Source organism: Pleurodeles waltl, chromosome 10 (genome assembly GCF_031143425.1).
Source record: "Pleurodeles waltl isolate 20211129_DDA chromosome 10, aPleWal1.hap1.20221129, whole genome shotgun sequence".
Taxonomy (NCBI): domain Eukaryota; kingdom Metazoa; phylum Chordata; class Amphibia; order Caudata; family Salamandridae; genus Pleurodeles; species Pleurodeles waltl.
Window position 1 is genome coordinate 19,407,325 of NC_090449.1, and position 16,435 is coordinate 19,423,759.

The window sequence follows — 16,435 nt, forward strand, 5'->3', positions numbered from 1 at the left end:
GGTGGAATCAAGACTACACAGCCTTGGTATTTACCAACCCCAGCGTTTGACAGCACCAGCAGCAAGTTTCAAAGTACAAGTGTGGCCTGCTACTGTTATTTATTTTATGAATTAGGTATTGTTCAAACATTCAAACCCCTGTCTGTTCTGTGGCTCTGTTTTCACAATAACATGTTTTATTGACAATGCCTCTGTTTAGGGAGAACTGTCTACAAAGTCGGAGCTGCAAGAGAGCCACAAATTCAATGATAAAAAACATTTTTGAAGTACAATAAAACGCCAGATGAGGCAGATGTGAAGATGCATCTCCCATATTTATTTCAAGACATACCAACAGCATGAGCTACACTACTTGACGACAAGTACAGAGAGAGGAAGCAAGGCGGTGGAGAAGTATTTACAATGTACAAGTTAGCCTGCCCAGCACATCAAGAAGGAGTGTTCGCTGCTCTCACGTCCACTGTTTCCGCATGCGCTGCTCCGCGAGAACAGGCAGGGCCACCCCGCGTGCCTTCAGACATAAGGTGGGCGGTTCTCTCTCATCGATGACTTCTACTTGACTTTCAAGGGGAGGTTTTATTGCTAAATCTCATCAGCTTGGTAAGAGGGGGTGCCTTGATGGTGGAAAAAAATGCTATTGGGCTTTTTTATTAGATTCCTGCATCCCAGTCAGTGTAATGAACCCTTAAAAATAATTTTATAATCACCAAGTAGAGACACTGGCGTTTGTGAGGATGCCCAATGAGCGAAGAGTTTGACGAGAAGAGCAGGCTTGAGCGTGTTCTCGCGACATCACAGGGAGCCTTTGAGACCATTGCACCCTGTTGCGCCTGTCGCAGGCCCGCGCATTCTATGCAGGTGCCACCTGGCTGCTCGAGACCGAAGAGACCTGGGTGGACTGGCCAGAGACAGAGGAGTCTTCCTCATCCCCAAAGGGGCTCTTGCCACAGAAGACGAGCTGCAGCATGCAGGAGCGGAACTGACGAGGGAGAAAAGAAGGCAGCACCAGGTTATCATGCAGGTAGTCCAGCAGCCTTTGAAAAACAGTGCATCACTTTCCAACCTCAGCATTCCCACTGCTTACTGCCCCTTTAACACGCATAACAGACCAGAAGGGCGTGGCCAAAACAATGAGCTCAGAGCTCCTCTGGCATTATTGTTCAATAAAAATCCACATTCTCAATTGTTAAAAAGCATTAGAAATTATTTGTGAAATTGTAATTTTATGAATAAAAAGTGGTTTCGTTTTGCAATTTTTTCTGATAAAAGGGTCACTAGGAATACACAAGTTCAGTTTGTAGTATCCCCAGGCATGTTGTGATTCACTCGACAACCAGTGCACAAGAGACAGAGGCTAAAACAACACACTTTCCATGGGCAAGATCAGCAACAGCAGAAAACTCTGCCTGCCACTAACAGAAAAAAGTAAATGACAACAACGAAGGATGCCTCTGAGCATGCTATTACTCAACTCAGATAAATTCCTTGGTTTTCAGAGGGTTACATCCCGGGAGTGCCTCTGATTTAACGCAGTACATCATACAGCAAGCCTTAGGGTCTGCTTTAGAGTTTGGCAGACAGGTTATTCCATCACATACATGATCCGTCATCCTGTTCGCTGTATAACGATTTCTGTAGGCTATAATGGCATCGTAATACGGCCGACAGGATGTCTGTCACGTTTGTGACAGAGTAACCCCCTCCGTCAAACTCTAAATCATGTCCAGAATGTCCTTATATTTCAAGAGATTTAAGGTAAGCTGTTTCACAGTTCTGCTTCTTTGTAAGCCAAAAGGCCAGTTTTCTAACAATATATTCCATTGTGCACATTTAAACGTAAACTTCCTTGCCACAATAAAAAGCAGATGCACTCCAGATTTTAGTAATTTTAATGTTGTAGACTGAATAAAATTGAAAGGTGATATCCTGCTCAAGGTCAGGTCTCTAATTGGCAAGGCTGAAATAACCAACAATGGTATTTTATGTTAGAATTCTTCTTGAGAGGAACTGGCTGGGAATAAAATCACTGAAGAGCATTTACTCACAATTACATATGAAAATTAACTAGAGACTGATAGTCTGAGATTCTTAAGGGAAGTGTGACATTTGGACTAATTTTTACTGACAAACCAACTCAAACTTTCATGCACTGTTTTTTAAATAAAAGTTTGTAAAAAAATACATATAGAAAGGAGATGCCACGGAAGCTGCTCGCAATGAGAAGGAGAATGTAAAGAATACTATCGGACTTGGCGCCTGATTTAGATGTTGGTGGACGGTTACTTGGTCACAACGCTGATGGATATCCCATCCGCTGAAATCTAAACCCCATTATTTACTATGGTATTTAGATTTCGGCGGACGGGATATCCACTACCGTTGTGACGCAGTAACCCGTCTGCCAATATCTAAATCAGGCCCTATATGTTTAATCTTCTAATTAAATTTTAGATTGGCAGGACAAAAAGAATAAACAAATCTCAGGTGAAAGTCATTTGAGAGAGTTGCATCAATACTAGAAGTGGTACAGGATTTGAATGTGTTGTACGAATTCTGTCAGACAATGAGAGAGGAATCTTTGAGCTATGGATCCTTTATATTTTGATGTGTAGTGATCAACAGTTCCTTATAAGTACACAAAAAAGCTTTCCATAATGGATGCACTGAAAAAAAAACACTGAAAAAACAACTTCCGATGCTGTTTGTACCTTGTACACAGTGCTTAATTTGTGCTTGTTGTTTCCAGTGCTCAGCACCGGCACTTAATTTTGAGGGCAGGCGCTTATTCTTCTGCCTCAAGCATTTTCTGCGAGCAGAAGACACATTTGGGAAACACGGAGGAAGAGAAAAACGAAAAAGCGTCACAATGGGAGAAATCAGAAAGCTGCAAGAGTGAGCTGAAGGGGCAGTAAGTGGCTTTCAATGTATTGAAGAGGCCCGAGATGGCTTCAGGATTACGCTGCCTCAGTATTCTGTGCTCGCACATTTAATTGCAGCAGCTGAGTGTTTCAGGGGAGAGCTCTGGGCACCGGCACATTTTTATTTACAAATAAAGCACTGCTTGTACACTACTGCAACATAACAAATAATACCCTGGCAGACTTTCAACTCGTTATTTAGACATGATGCAGAACTTTGGCTGCAGTTTCTTACTCCGTTAAAGAATCATCTATGCCATTCCAAGTTATACCAGAATTCTGGCAAGGTTAAATTCTTCCTCCAATTTATAAGAAAGCCTCAGCCTCCAATCCAAGAAACTATAGGCTCATTGTATTGTAGCATGTGCAGGCTTGATTCTTTTTTAAATGATTATTGTAAGAGTAGGAAAGCTGGGCCACCTCTCCACAGGTTGTTTCTTTTAACTTGGCTGCCTTTTAACCAGCTGCACGACAGCTAATATTTTAATTGTATCCTTAATTGCAGAAAACATCTTCATAAACATGAACACTCATATCCGCTTGTTTTGTCAGCTTTAGGTCTGAACTCAACAATGTGTCCAAAAATTATTTTGTTGCACAAATATATTCAGTGGTAAATATCCCTCTTACTCTTTCGTGAAGTGCGAATGATGTACACACACATGGGGGAGGGTAGAAGTGTGCTCTGCATGTGCTGTCTCTGCTGAAAGATGCATTTGAGGTGCCCATAAGCAGAGGTGCGTGCTTGCCCCACTGCCTTTCAACCTGTACCAAGCTGACTTAAATAGTGCTCTTAACTGCCTAATATCCCAGCCCCGAAAATTAGCTGCTTATGTTGTTTCAGTACGCCGATGACATAGTTTTCTCCCCACGACCCCCTCAGCGCCTTGAGACCCTCACGGGTGAGTAATGTGCTTTACAAATTCCCTGATTGATTGATTGTTGAGTATATCGATCTCCAAAAACGGATTTCTTTTCTAGTTCTTTATTGGAAGAACAACAATAAGGAGATTAATTTGGATAAATTATAGCAGTAGCCATTGACAAATTAATCAAGAAGCCAGCCCTTGGTTTATCAACAGCGAACAAATTGAGTGTATGTCCCCTTATAAGTACCTTGGTATCTGTTTTGGTGAGTGGGCAGTGTTTCTTACCACCTCTTATCACTGAGGACAAAGGTACGCTCTTTTGGATTTCATTTTAACATTTTATCAAAGAAATGAAGTAGCTCTTCTTTAAAGCCTATGTTCTGGGTAGTAAATAGCATTTTTAACCAGTTCTAAGTTATTGCTCTGGGTCAACCCTAGGGAAATGTTCTAGTCTTTTTGATTCAGTTCTGCGTAATACTTATAGCATGCCCTTTGGGCTGCCAGTTTCTATGTCACAGCCCCAGATAATACTGGAATGTGGTTAGGCAAACACTAGCATACCTTAAATTGTGTCATGATACGAAGGAGACTCCATATTTGTCTTTAAAATATTATATATGGGTGGAAAGTTTACTGAATAGAGGTAGTAATGATAACCCAGGGGATGCATAGCTTCAATCTGCTTTACAGGCAAGTGCTAGCGTGTTTACAGTTCTGGTTACTAAGGCCCTCATTATAGACATGGCGGTTTGGGCCGCCATGCCGGCAGCGGCGGTAATTACCGCCACCGGCATGGTGGCTCAGACAGCCATATAATATTAGTGGCAGAACCACCACTTTTGTAACTCCGCCACTGGCAGGCTTCCGCCGGCCCAGCCGAATGTACATAATGTGGCCGGCAGGGTCTTCGGCGCACTGGCGGTCTTTTGTTGACCGCCAGCGCCGAACTCTGCAGGTTTTCCCGCCGAGTTCATAATGAGGGCCTAAATGTCTGAAAGTTATTTAACACATTAAAGCCAGGATATCTTTCTGTTTATATGAGCCCCTGGGTGGGTGCTCATAAATGTACATCAGTTTGGTCACAAACAGTTGTATTTAGGACCAAGCTCTCCATTGAAATTTAAAGAAAAATTGATGAAATATCTATTTGAGTTGCTTCAGGAAAAAGACTTTGTGACGCCTTGGAAGAAACTGTGTGTGGTAAAGAAATGTCTATTGTGCATCTGCAAACAGGAAACAATGTAGTATATTTTATTAAGCCTGCCTTGCTCTTATGAATGAGCCTGAGAAATGGGCCCACAATCCCTGATTCTCCCCACATGTAGACAAGCCCTTATTCATGGTCCTAGTGGTGACAACTCATAGTTACTGCAAGATACATCAAACTTATGGAAGTCAAAGAGGAACAGCTGAATGCAAAGGACAGAGAGTCCAAACACAGCTGTAATGAATTACCAAGAAACAATATATAGGGCTGACTCAAAGCAAAAGTTATCATTGTATGTTACTATGGTTGATGTTCCCCAGGACTAAACCATCTTAATTTTTGTATCCATAGGGCTGAGCTGTAACAAGTTAAAGGTTCGTGCGGGTTACTGGATCTTAGCATAGTTAAGGAATTGTTGCATTATTGGTTTTATGTACATTAATTTTTATGTTTTTTTAAATAATTACACAAATAAATAATACACCTGCACATATACAATCATTTACCCCAATACATGGCCTCTTCTTAATGTCCAATACCCAGTCACTGGGAAAAAACTCAAGTGCCAGATGGCAGCACCATCTGTGGTCCGTCTTTCAGGAGTGATTGTTCTGGTTCCATTGAAAGTAAGAGAGCCATGAAGTCCAGAGCTGAGATCCCCCGCGGAGACACTGCTGCCACCACACAGGCCGGCCACTGAAAGAAGGTGCAATCTGAGCAGAGTCCCATGCCCTGCTTGATATTGAAAAGTTGTTATGGCGTTGGTGTGGGGGCACCATCACCTGGCCGCCGCTGAGATGCAGTGACCCTCTCTCATTGGTCACACAGCTGATAATGGAAGGACGCAGCCAGTGCTTAATTTGTGCTTGTTGTTTCCGGTGTTGAGCACCAGCACTTATTTTTGAGGGCCGGGGCTTATTCTTCTGTCTTGAGCATTTGCTGCGAGTAAAATACACTTATGGGAAAGACAGAGGAAGGGAAAAACGAAAAAGAATCACAAAGGGAGAACGTACAAAGCTGCAGGATGAGCTGAAGGGGCGGGAGTGGCTGTAAATGTATTAAAGAGGCCCGGGACGGCTTCGGGATTACGTCTCCTCAGTATTCCGTGTTCCCAAATTTAATTGCAGCAGCCGCATGTTTAAGAGGAGGGCTTTTGGCACCGGCACCTTTTTATTTACAAATTAAGCACTGGACGTAGGTAGGCAAAGCATTCTTGTTGTGAAAAGGGGCTAGTCCACAGAATCCCATCACCATCCATCTCTCACCTGGTGATCATGCTTCCTCCTTCGTCTCCACCCACTTGTGCAAAAGACACAAATAACCTTTGAGTTGGCAGAGCTGTAAGAAGTAGTTTCGAAGCAAGTTCTCCCAAAACCAGAAATGTCATTTAAATACCCCGGGTTATAAATGAACATAGACGTTACAAATGTGGGACTACTTCTGCACCAGAGGGGCCGTCTGAAACGTTTTAAGAGGGAGACATCTTTCACATGACATTTGTACAGTTGAAATCCAATCCATGGGTGTTGTAGAAATGAACAAAACTATTTCAGCATCTTTTTCCAACGATCAGCATTTGCGCCAACATACATTTATGTTTTAAAGTAGGTAATCCACTAGATTAAAAAACTGGAGAAATCGTCGAATTACAAGTAGAAAGTTACTTTGTCCACCTTGTAGACATGGTAGTTTAATCCACAGTCCTGGGAGATTATGCCTGACTGTATGCTGTAGGGCCTAATTGAGGGAGGGTCCTGGACCCCCATTCCCCCTCCCCCCCCTGGTTTGGCCGCCTCTTCCTTAGGCACCCACTGACATTGGGAGGTGTTATCCTGCTTCTGGTATTAAAGACAAGAACATTTACAGAAGTGAGGATTCCACCCTGAAGCACTAAAGAGGATTCCACCCTGAAGCCGTAACAAGGATTCCACCCTGAAGCCATAACGAGGATTCCACCCTGAAGCTGTAACAAGGATTCCATCCTGAAGCCGTAATAAGGATTCCACCCTAAAGCCCTAACAAGGATTCCACCGTGAAGCCATAATGAGGATTCCATCCTGAAGATGTAACGAGGATTCCACCCTGAAGCCCTAATGAGGATTCCACCCTGAAGCCATAACGAGGATTCCACCCTGAAGATGTAACGAGGATTCCACCCTGAAGCCCTAATGAGGATTCCATCCTGAAGATGTAACGAGGATTCCACCCTGAAGCCCTAATGAGGATTCCACCCTGAAGCCATAACGAGGATTCCACCCTGAAACCCTAATGAGTAATCCACCCTGAAGCCCTAATGAGGATTCCACCCTGAAGCCCTAATGAGGATTCCACCCTGAAGCCATAACGAGGATTCCACCCTGAAGCCCTAATGAGGATTCCACCCTGAAGCCATAACGAGGATTCCACCCTGAAACCCTAATGAGTAATCCACCCTGAAGCCATAACAAGGATTCCTCCCTGAAGCCCTAACAAGGCAGTGAAGAATAGAAAAGTCCTAGAACAAGAAACTGACCCCGTCCTCCATCCTTGGTACCTAGGACCCTCAAACCGCCCGCGTGCGGATGTAAAGATACTACTCATAAATGCCCTTTGTGAATTCCCAAAGTTGTAAACTCAGATATTACTCCGAAGTTTAGACCAAACGTCTAAGTTTACCTTTGTGAATCAGGCCCCTTGTTTGGAGGGCAGCCTAAGAGCAGGGTGGGTAGGGTGATAGTGCAGGGGCACAGTGAGAATGCAGTGTACCCATTCTGAGTGTCGCCAACTTTGGTGTGGCTGAAGAGGGCTGCGGTGTGTGAGGCGTGAGGGTAAAGTGGCTGTCATGTTACTGCAGCGTGGGGTAGTTTGAATGCATTTGGGTTCAGTCGAATTTCTGTCAGGTGTTCTCTCAGTGCATTATTTGCAGAGATAATTATGTGTGGCGTAGCGCCAGGGCACAGTGCGTCAGTGGCAGTGCCACACAAGCGCAGTTCAGTGCCTTGTCAGTACTGCTATCCCTGAGTGTGAGTGGATAACGGGTGCAGTGTGACTGCACTGGCAAAAGAATGAAGTTCACTGGTACTGGTACTGAGTGTCAGGACCCTCATCGGGAGCCCACTGCAGCTGCACCACCCATTGCCCCTCTCAGGGCTGCCAGTGACACTACAATACAACTATTAGCCACCTCATTCCTACAAGTGTGCCAAGTTACACTATTCCAGTCCACCAAAGCTATAAGAATGGCGCGGGCGGGCGGTATTAGTTATTTTTAATGTATATTCATTTAATAAACAACTATTGTTGTGCACATCTCTAAATTAGGCCACCATGTGGCAGGCCATAATACGTGCCAGTACTCATAATAAAGTGCTGGGGCTGAGCATCGGAAACCACTGGCTCAAATTAAGCACTGCTGTTAGAGCTGTCTGATTTAGAGGTAGCTATTGCGAGTCCACTTTGTCATGTGGATGCAGTGGAGTGCAGTCTGTGTTTATGTGTGTGAGGGTGTGATGTGAGCGAGAGAGGCAGTGTGAGAACAGTAGAGTTCGGATTGAATGCAGCAAGATTCAGTGTGAGTACAATGTGCGTGGGTTGTGAGTGCAGATATGGTCGGTGTAAACGCATGAGGGTACAGTGAGCACGTGGTGGGATAAGGTTTGAGAACACCTGATTTCAGTGTGAATCCCGTAGGATTCAGTGAGTGCAGTATGGTGCAGTGCAAATTTTGCGAGTTTGGGCGCTGCACGGTGCAGTGTGAATGCAGTAAGTGCAGCACGAGTGCTTTAGAGCGCAGGGTGAGCGCTGGTTTGTGTACTGTGAGGGCAAAAGAGTCCAGTTTGAGGAGAGCGATAATGCAGTTAGGTGAAGGTGGGTGTGGTGTGAGGCAGTGTAAGTACAGTGGACGTCACTGTGGGTACAACTGCAGTCATGTCAGTGTACATACACTCAACACCACCAATATTGTGGTAACAGTTATATCGAGGCCAGAATATTGAGACAAAATATTGAGGTGTTTAGACAAAATATTGGGAAAAAAATATTGTGTGGATAAAATATCGTCTCGAGAATATTGAGGACACAAATTTTGTGAAGGCAGGTTTCTATAAGTAAGCAAAGTTTTACTATACATAACTCCACATATATGTACTTTGATGATATATATCTTCAAGGTACATATATGTGGAGTTAAGACTAGTAAATCAATACTTACCTATTTGCGTTTACCTTCTCGATATGTTGGTTCTCAATATTTTTGACACAATATTCTGTCCACGGACTATTTTTGTTACCAATATTCTGTCAGCGATCCCATTTTGAAAGGTCAGTGCATAAAGGCAAGTGTAGATTTAGTATGCCTAACTCCACATATAAGTACCTTGAAGACATATGTTAGACTTAATTATACGTATGTGGATCTAGGATTCAAAAATCTAGACTTATTTGCCTCCATATTGTCTACTATTGATATTGTGGTTTCGATATTCATAAGGCACATCAGTGCAATAGAGTGACGTGTCGCAGTGAAGATGAGCGTAAATGCAGTGGAATGTATTGTGAATGTGGGGTGAATGAATGAATGAATGGAAGGTTTAAGGTAAGTAAAGGGAGCTGCACTGGAGTGAAGTGGAAACAATACTAGAAAATGGCACTGAGTGTGCGTATTGTGGCGCAGTACAAGTCCTAGGCGGTATGTTAGGTTAGGTTTGGGTACCTATTTCTAAACTGCACTGACCTCATTGTGGCTTCATCCAAGAAAAGCCAGCAGCTCAGTGCGAGGAGAGCCTACAGAATACTGAAGTCAGGGACAACAATCTAAGATTTTACGAAGAAAGAAAAAGAATCTGGAGAAAAGAAACATACACCTCATTTGAAAAAAAGCATTGGAAACGCCAATAAGTTTAATGTCTGTACAGCGGGTGGATCTTGTGTGAGCACAGTGCCCAAACATCAGTGTTCGATTGTATGGCAGCACTGGGGAGTGAAAACAGATAAAGCATCTAAAACTAGGTTCTACAGAAAATAGGTTGCTTTCGTTTCTGTAGCATTAATTTATTCAGATGCTTTTGTCAATGCTTGCTCACCAGTGATACAGAGCCGTTCACCCGCTGATTTAAAATGAAAAATGGTCCCTCTTGTTTGGCAATGGATGCACGAGACACACCCGAATAGCCAATAGAAAAACTGTGAGACTAAAATATTCCTGCGGGTTGATCCAAGATGTGATTGACACCGACTCAAGCCAATTGATGAGGGTTCATGGACATAAGAAGGCAATGCCGGAAGGAGGTCAATTCAAAGCCCCTTAATGTAAAGCACAGAAAACAAATATGTTCATCATCAATGATGCAAGAATCATACATGTAAAACCTAAAAATATCAAGATATTCAATTCAATAGTATAGTTATCTTCCGTCCAGGGGCTTTAGTGCATATGCTGCCGGGGCTAGATTTACACAACCACCCTGGGACCTGTCAGGGCCTCGGTGATACACCTCACATCGGCACTTTAAGGGGAACACCAGCCCTGAGCAGACGAATTTAAGGAACTTAGGCCTCCAAGTACTTTATGTGACTAACTCACTCCCACCAGCATCCTTACCTCAGGCTCTGTCCAGGACCATTCCACCCTGGTTCAGAGATCCCCACCCCCTTGAGCAGCTAGAATCACCAGTGCTCCTGGCTCTGGTACATATGATCCCCTGGAAGGAAATTACTCCCAGGGCTTGTATTTCCTACATATTGGGCCGGATCTAGAGTTTGACTGACGGGTTACTCAGTCACAGACGTGACAGATATCCTGTTCGCGGTATTATGATGTCCATAGGATATGATGGGATCGTAATACGGCAGACGGGATAGCCGTCACGTTTGTGACAGAGTAACCCCCCCCGCCAAACTGTAAATCATGCTCTTTATTTTTTATCTATTTATTTAATTTCCAAAGGGCACAATTACCAGTAGGTGTCCTGGCGCTGACAATACTAATAAACAGCGAGCTACCATGAATACCAAAGACCCAATTGTGTAAACAACCACATTTCAAGATGTTGACTGAAACTCACCAGATTGGTTTATTGTCACAGCTTAAGGGAAGGGAGTTCCAAGCACCACAACTTGATAAGGAAAGTAGCTGCCTCCTTGCTGATCTTTCTTCATTTCAGGAATTTGGATGAGGCAGGCGGATGAAGAGCAAAAGATGCTAGATGGGAACTCCCAGGAGGAGAGGCGCATATTTAAATTAGGAGCGTTACTGTGAAGGGCCTTACAACCAATGCAGCAACCTGTAATGATGATAGGTTTCCTCACATGTAGCTGATGCAGAGCCTATAGATGTCACAGTAGGCCAACAAGAAACTGGGCTGCACAATGTTGTGCTCTTTGTAAGCTTTGCAGAGCATAGGATGGAAGACCGAGGAGAAGAGCATTGGCATTACCAATCTGAGACCCTACCAGGGCGTGAATTATAGGGTAATGTGCCTCTTTTGGGATTTAGGAAGAATTTCCTAAGAACTTTCAGGGTAACGGAGCAAGCAGCCGTGACCTTATTGATATGAAGGGCAAAAGACAGGGTCTCATCAAATAAGACATTATGGGCCAGATTTATGCATAATATTTTTGATGCTACTGTGGCGTTGGAAGGGGAAAAACGCCACGCAATATTTACAAAGTGGCACAATGCTTGCATTGCAGCACTTTGTAACCCCTTGTGCCACATTATGCCTGCACCAGGAATAATGTATGCAAGGGGGGTGTTCTGGTGCTGGGGGGGGCGTAAAAATGGCGCAAAGTAATCAATGTGATTCCTTTGCACCATTTTTATCAGCATTTTTTAACGCCTGCTAAGTGCAGGCATTAAACAGCGGCTCCCATAGATTACAATGGGACTCTGGGTGCTTTGCAGGATAAGCTTCATAAATTGTTATGCTAGACTAGCATCAAATATTATGGCGCTAGTCACCCTAACTAACGCCATGGTGCACCGTATTTTAAATACGGCGCTACCATGGTGGCGTTAGGGGGACGCTAAGGGGCACAAGAAAAGTGGGCAGCACTAGGTGCAGCGCCACTTTTCATAAATCTGCCCCTTTGTATAGAAATCTGAAAGAAGATCTCTCCGGGGCAAAGTGATTCTCCCAGGCCTGCTAGAATGGAACAGATCCAGCCCAAGACCATCCCTCCTACTTCAGACATTGCCGACCTGTATCAGAAAGGAATGACAGAAGCCATCAAAGGTGGCGGACAAATCGAGGAGGATAAGAGCCGTCAACAACTCCCTGTTTTGAGAACATTCACTATTCACTGTTGCCAAATGAATGATAAATAACCAGGAATCTTAGAGTTGAAGAGCCAGGACAGATCTGCAGAGTTCCACAGATGCAGGTGCACCAGGATGAGAGCTGCTTGGATTAGCAAGCTCTATCACTATTTTAAAAAACTCTCGGGCATTGTTTCTCTGCAATATCCGGTGCCTGCTGCTTTGAGGTCGATGTATATGCCCTATGCGTACCCTATACACCTTTGTTTCTCTCCGCGTAAGTAGTTATTGCGCCAGGTTCTTTCCAGGTGCTTTCCAGACACTTTTGGGCTTGGCTAAGTTAAATATGAACCAAGGGGCCCGGGAGATCGATGACACGTCAAATTGTCAAACATGTGCTAATTGGGACCTCTTTGTCAAGAGTAAAATTACCACTTATAACTCCACTTGTCTTTCCCACAAGCTACCTCATTCCATGCTCTACCACATCTACGCCTCATGCAATCGCATTACGTGTGCATATTGACGTCCTGTATTGATGGCTCTCCTCGGATATCTGGAGATATTCCTAACCTCCACGTCAGTTTTCAGGAGAAGCAGCAGCTTGGACATTCAGGGACGTTTCAACAGTTAGGACACCTTTCCTTCTATGAAAGAACATAGGGCAGCAGCCTTGGGATACCACCTAGTGGCAGAACTAAACAACTGCAAGAGCCCATGAAAAATGTTTTTTGAATGTATGGGGAGTGCTCAGAACCATGTTTTGCCTGTAGCTCTGAACATCCTGGCACCGTTTCTGGTCACGTATCCTTCTAAAGCAGTGGTCTCCAAACTTTTTGATGCCGAACCCCCCGGTTGAAAAATAATAATCATTGGGCCCGCCTCAGAATTTTTCACAATTATTTTATAAAGATGGCAATGTTTAAACATGTCTAGACCTATTTAAACATTGCAGTTAAGTACTGCTACCTTTTTAAAAAGGCCATTACATGCTTCTGCTTAAAACAAAGGCCTTTTATCTGTACAATGCTTTTTTGGCCAGAGTCTGGCGCCTCTCCGGGAACCCTTGAGGCCCCCATAGGGCCCCCCCCCCCTCAGTTTGAAGACCTCTGTTCTAGAGTGTGTGATGACGCTGGCACACCCGGACATGTACCAATGCTGGCAGATGATGCCAAACTTTTAAAGGTCTGGGCACTGAAATGACAATTGATTTTATCAAGTGCACTATTGGAGTGCGCAAGATAAAATTAGTATTTTTGGATGGTCAGGTAAACAAAAGTTGTACATTGTTATTAAAAAATGTGAGCCCATGTAGGACTCTAGCCTTCAGTCAATGCAACGCTTGCCTGTTGTGGGAGTGTCTGTCACCAGTGACTGCTGCAGCCTCACGGTGTGACACCTAAAACCCTGATACTGTAAATATCCTGCACCCCAGGCTGCACTCTTTGCCTGTGATCCACCCAGCAACATGCCCCTCCAAACGCTCATGAAGTGCTCCTTGATCCCAACAGCGCCGCCCCCCTTTCCAGGCTCCATCACTCTTCCTTCCTTCCTCCAGCTCATGTATTTGTCCCTGATACCAGCAGCGCCCTGCCCCTCCAGGCTCCATCACTCTTTATCCCTTCCTTCCTCCAGCTCATGGACTGCCCCCTGATCCCAGCAGCGTCCTGCCACTCAAGGCTCCATATTTCTTCCTTCCATCCTTCCTCCAGCTCATGGACTGGGTCTTGATTCCAGCAGTGCCTTGTCCGTCCATGGTCCATCACTCTTGCTTCCTTTCTTCCTCCAGCTCACGGACTACTTCCTGATCCCAGCAGCGCCATGTACCTCGGGGCTCCATCACTCTTCCTTCAACCCTTCCTCCAGCTCATGGACTGCTCCCTGATCCCAGCTGCACCTTCTCTATCCAGGCTCCATCACTCTTCCTTCCTCCAGCTTATGGACTGCTCCCTGATCCCAGCAGCGCCCTCTCTCTCCAGGCTCCATCACTCTTCCTTCTTCCTCCAGCTCACGGACTACTTCCTGATCCCAGCAGAGCCCTGTCCCTCGGGGCTCCATCACTCTTCCTTCATCCCTTCATCCAGCTCATGGACTGCTCCCTGATCCCAGCTGCGCCCTCTCTCTCCAGGTTCCATCACTCTTCCTTCTTCCTCCAGCTCATGGACTGCTCCCTGATCCCAGCTGCGCCCTCTCTCTCCAGGTTCCATCACTCTTCCTTCTTCCTCCAGCTCATGGACTGCTCCCTGATCCCAGCAGCGCCCTCTCTCTCCAGGCCCCATCACTCTCCCTTCCTCTAGCTCACAGACAGCTCCCTGATCCCAGCTGCGCCCTCTCTCTCCAGGCTCCATCACTCTTCCTTCTTTCTCCCGCACCCTGCCTCACTGACGACCACACCCTCCCCTGATTCGGACGTCGGAGAAACTGCAAAGCTTTTGCATGGGTGGTGGACCGAGATGGATAACAATGCATTGATTTAGTCACAATTAAACAATGCTGCAGGAGCACAAAAACTAATGGAATGCCATCTAAACACCAACACACTCCTTAGTAAATCTAGGATCATAATTTTAGGTAGGAAAGAGACAAACTCAAGGCATTAGTAATGGAGCAGTACAAAATCCCTTAGACCAGGGGTCTCCAACCTTTCTTTGTAGAAAGAGCTACTTATGTTCAATGAAACTCATCCCGAGCTTCTAACATTGTTAGAGCTTTAATAGTAACCACTTCAGACAACTTTGAATTAGGGTCCACCATATGCAAGATTACCAGCAGTGATCACCTCAATGCATCAGGCATCGTAGTTAGCAGGAACATAAAACATGTTTTCTTAATGTAAAATGCCACGACATGGGCTATTTTCAATTTTGGTAAACATGTATTATTTCAACCAAACAAAACCGTCTAATTCAGTCGGATAGACTGCACACAGGAGAGCTACTTACAGATAGCTGGAGAGCGACCATCATTATTTAGGCTTTACTACCACATCTTACAAGCCTCTTTAGAGGCACGCACAAAAACAAAAAATGGAGAATTATAAGGTAAAATAGTGAAAGGGGAAAAAATTGTAAATCGTTATAGTTTCACAGCAGTCCTTCTGGCAGTGAAAAATCCGTGTTAGTGGAAGCTGATAGTAGCTGGGACGCTAATATTCTGAGAATACAGTAGATGAATATCACAGTACCGGGTCCTACAGTACTAACAAAATGTAGCTGGATAAAGCTTGCACTGCTGAAGTTCAACTATGAAGGAATCGCTGCAGAACTAGAGAACTGGGAAGACACTTTGTGCTCTGGCTGACACTATCTGTGATCCTAAAGCAAAGAGACGGCAGTGCAGGAAGTTCACACTGTGGGCTCCTAGAGCACTAACAGGATGCGTCAGGATGAGGCTTGCAGTGCTGAGGTCCAACTGCGAAGGAATCTCTGCAGAACTATAGAACTTGGATAACACTGTATGCCCTAGCGGACACTATACGGTGGTATCCGAACGCAATGAGATGGCAGTGCAGGCAGATCACATTGCTGGGTCCTAGAGTCATGCGTCTGGATGATGCTCGCACTGCTGAGGTCCAACTACAACCCTAGGAAGGAATCATTGCAGGACTATAAAACTGGCATAACACTGTACGCTCTAGCTGACACTATCTGGAATCCTAACGTAATGAGACAGAAGTGCAGTGAGATCACACTGCTGGGTCCTAGAGTACTAACAAGATGGGCCTGGGTGAAGATTGTACTATTGAGGTCCAACTACAACATTAGGAAGGAATATCTCCAGGACTATAAAACAGGGAAGACACTCAATGCTCTAGCTGGCACTAACTAGGATCATAGAGCAATGAGATGGCAGTGCAGGGAGATCACACTGCAGGGTCCAAGAGCACTAACAAGATGTGTCTGGATGAAGCTTGCACTGCTGAAGTCCAACTATGAAGGAATCACTGCAGAACTATAGAACTGGAAAGACCCTCTGTGCCCTAGCTGACACCACCTGGGATCATAAATTAATGAGACGTAAGTGCAGGAACATACTAACAAGATGCGTCTGGATGAAGCTCACACTGTTGAGGTCCTACTACAGCACTGGCAAGGAATCTCTACAGTACTAGAGAACAGGGAAGACAGTCTAGGCTCTAGCTGACACTACGTGGGATCATAAAGCAATGTGAGGGAGTGCAGGGAGATCACACTGCTGGGTCCTGGAG

At 44.8% G+C, this 16,435-nt stretch overlaps 1 protein-coding gene across 1 annotated transcript in view; it reads right to left on the minus strand.

Annotated features, from left to right (window-relative positions):
* Positions 1 to 295: 295 nt before the first annotated feature.
* Positions 296 to 16,435, minus strand: part of LOC138260932 (blue-sensitive opsin-like) — a 67,162-nt gene continuing 51,022 nt past the window's right edge. Inside the window, exon 5 of the mRNA XM_069209457.1 lies at positions 296 to 979. Within this exon, the coding sequence (XP_069065558.1) occupies positions 851 to 979 (129 nt within the window). The 3' untranslated portion in view covers positions 296 to 850. The remainder of the gene's footprint in view (positions 980 to 16,435) is intronic.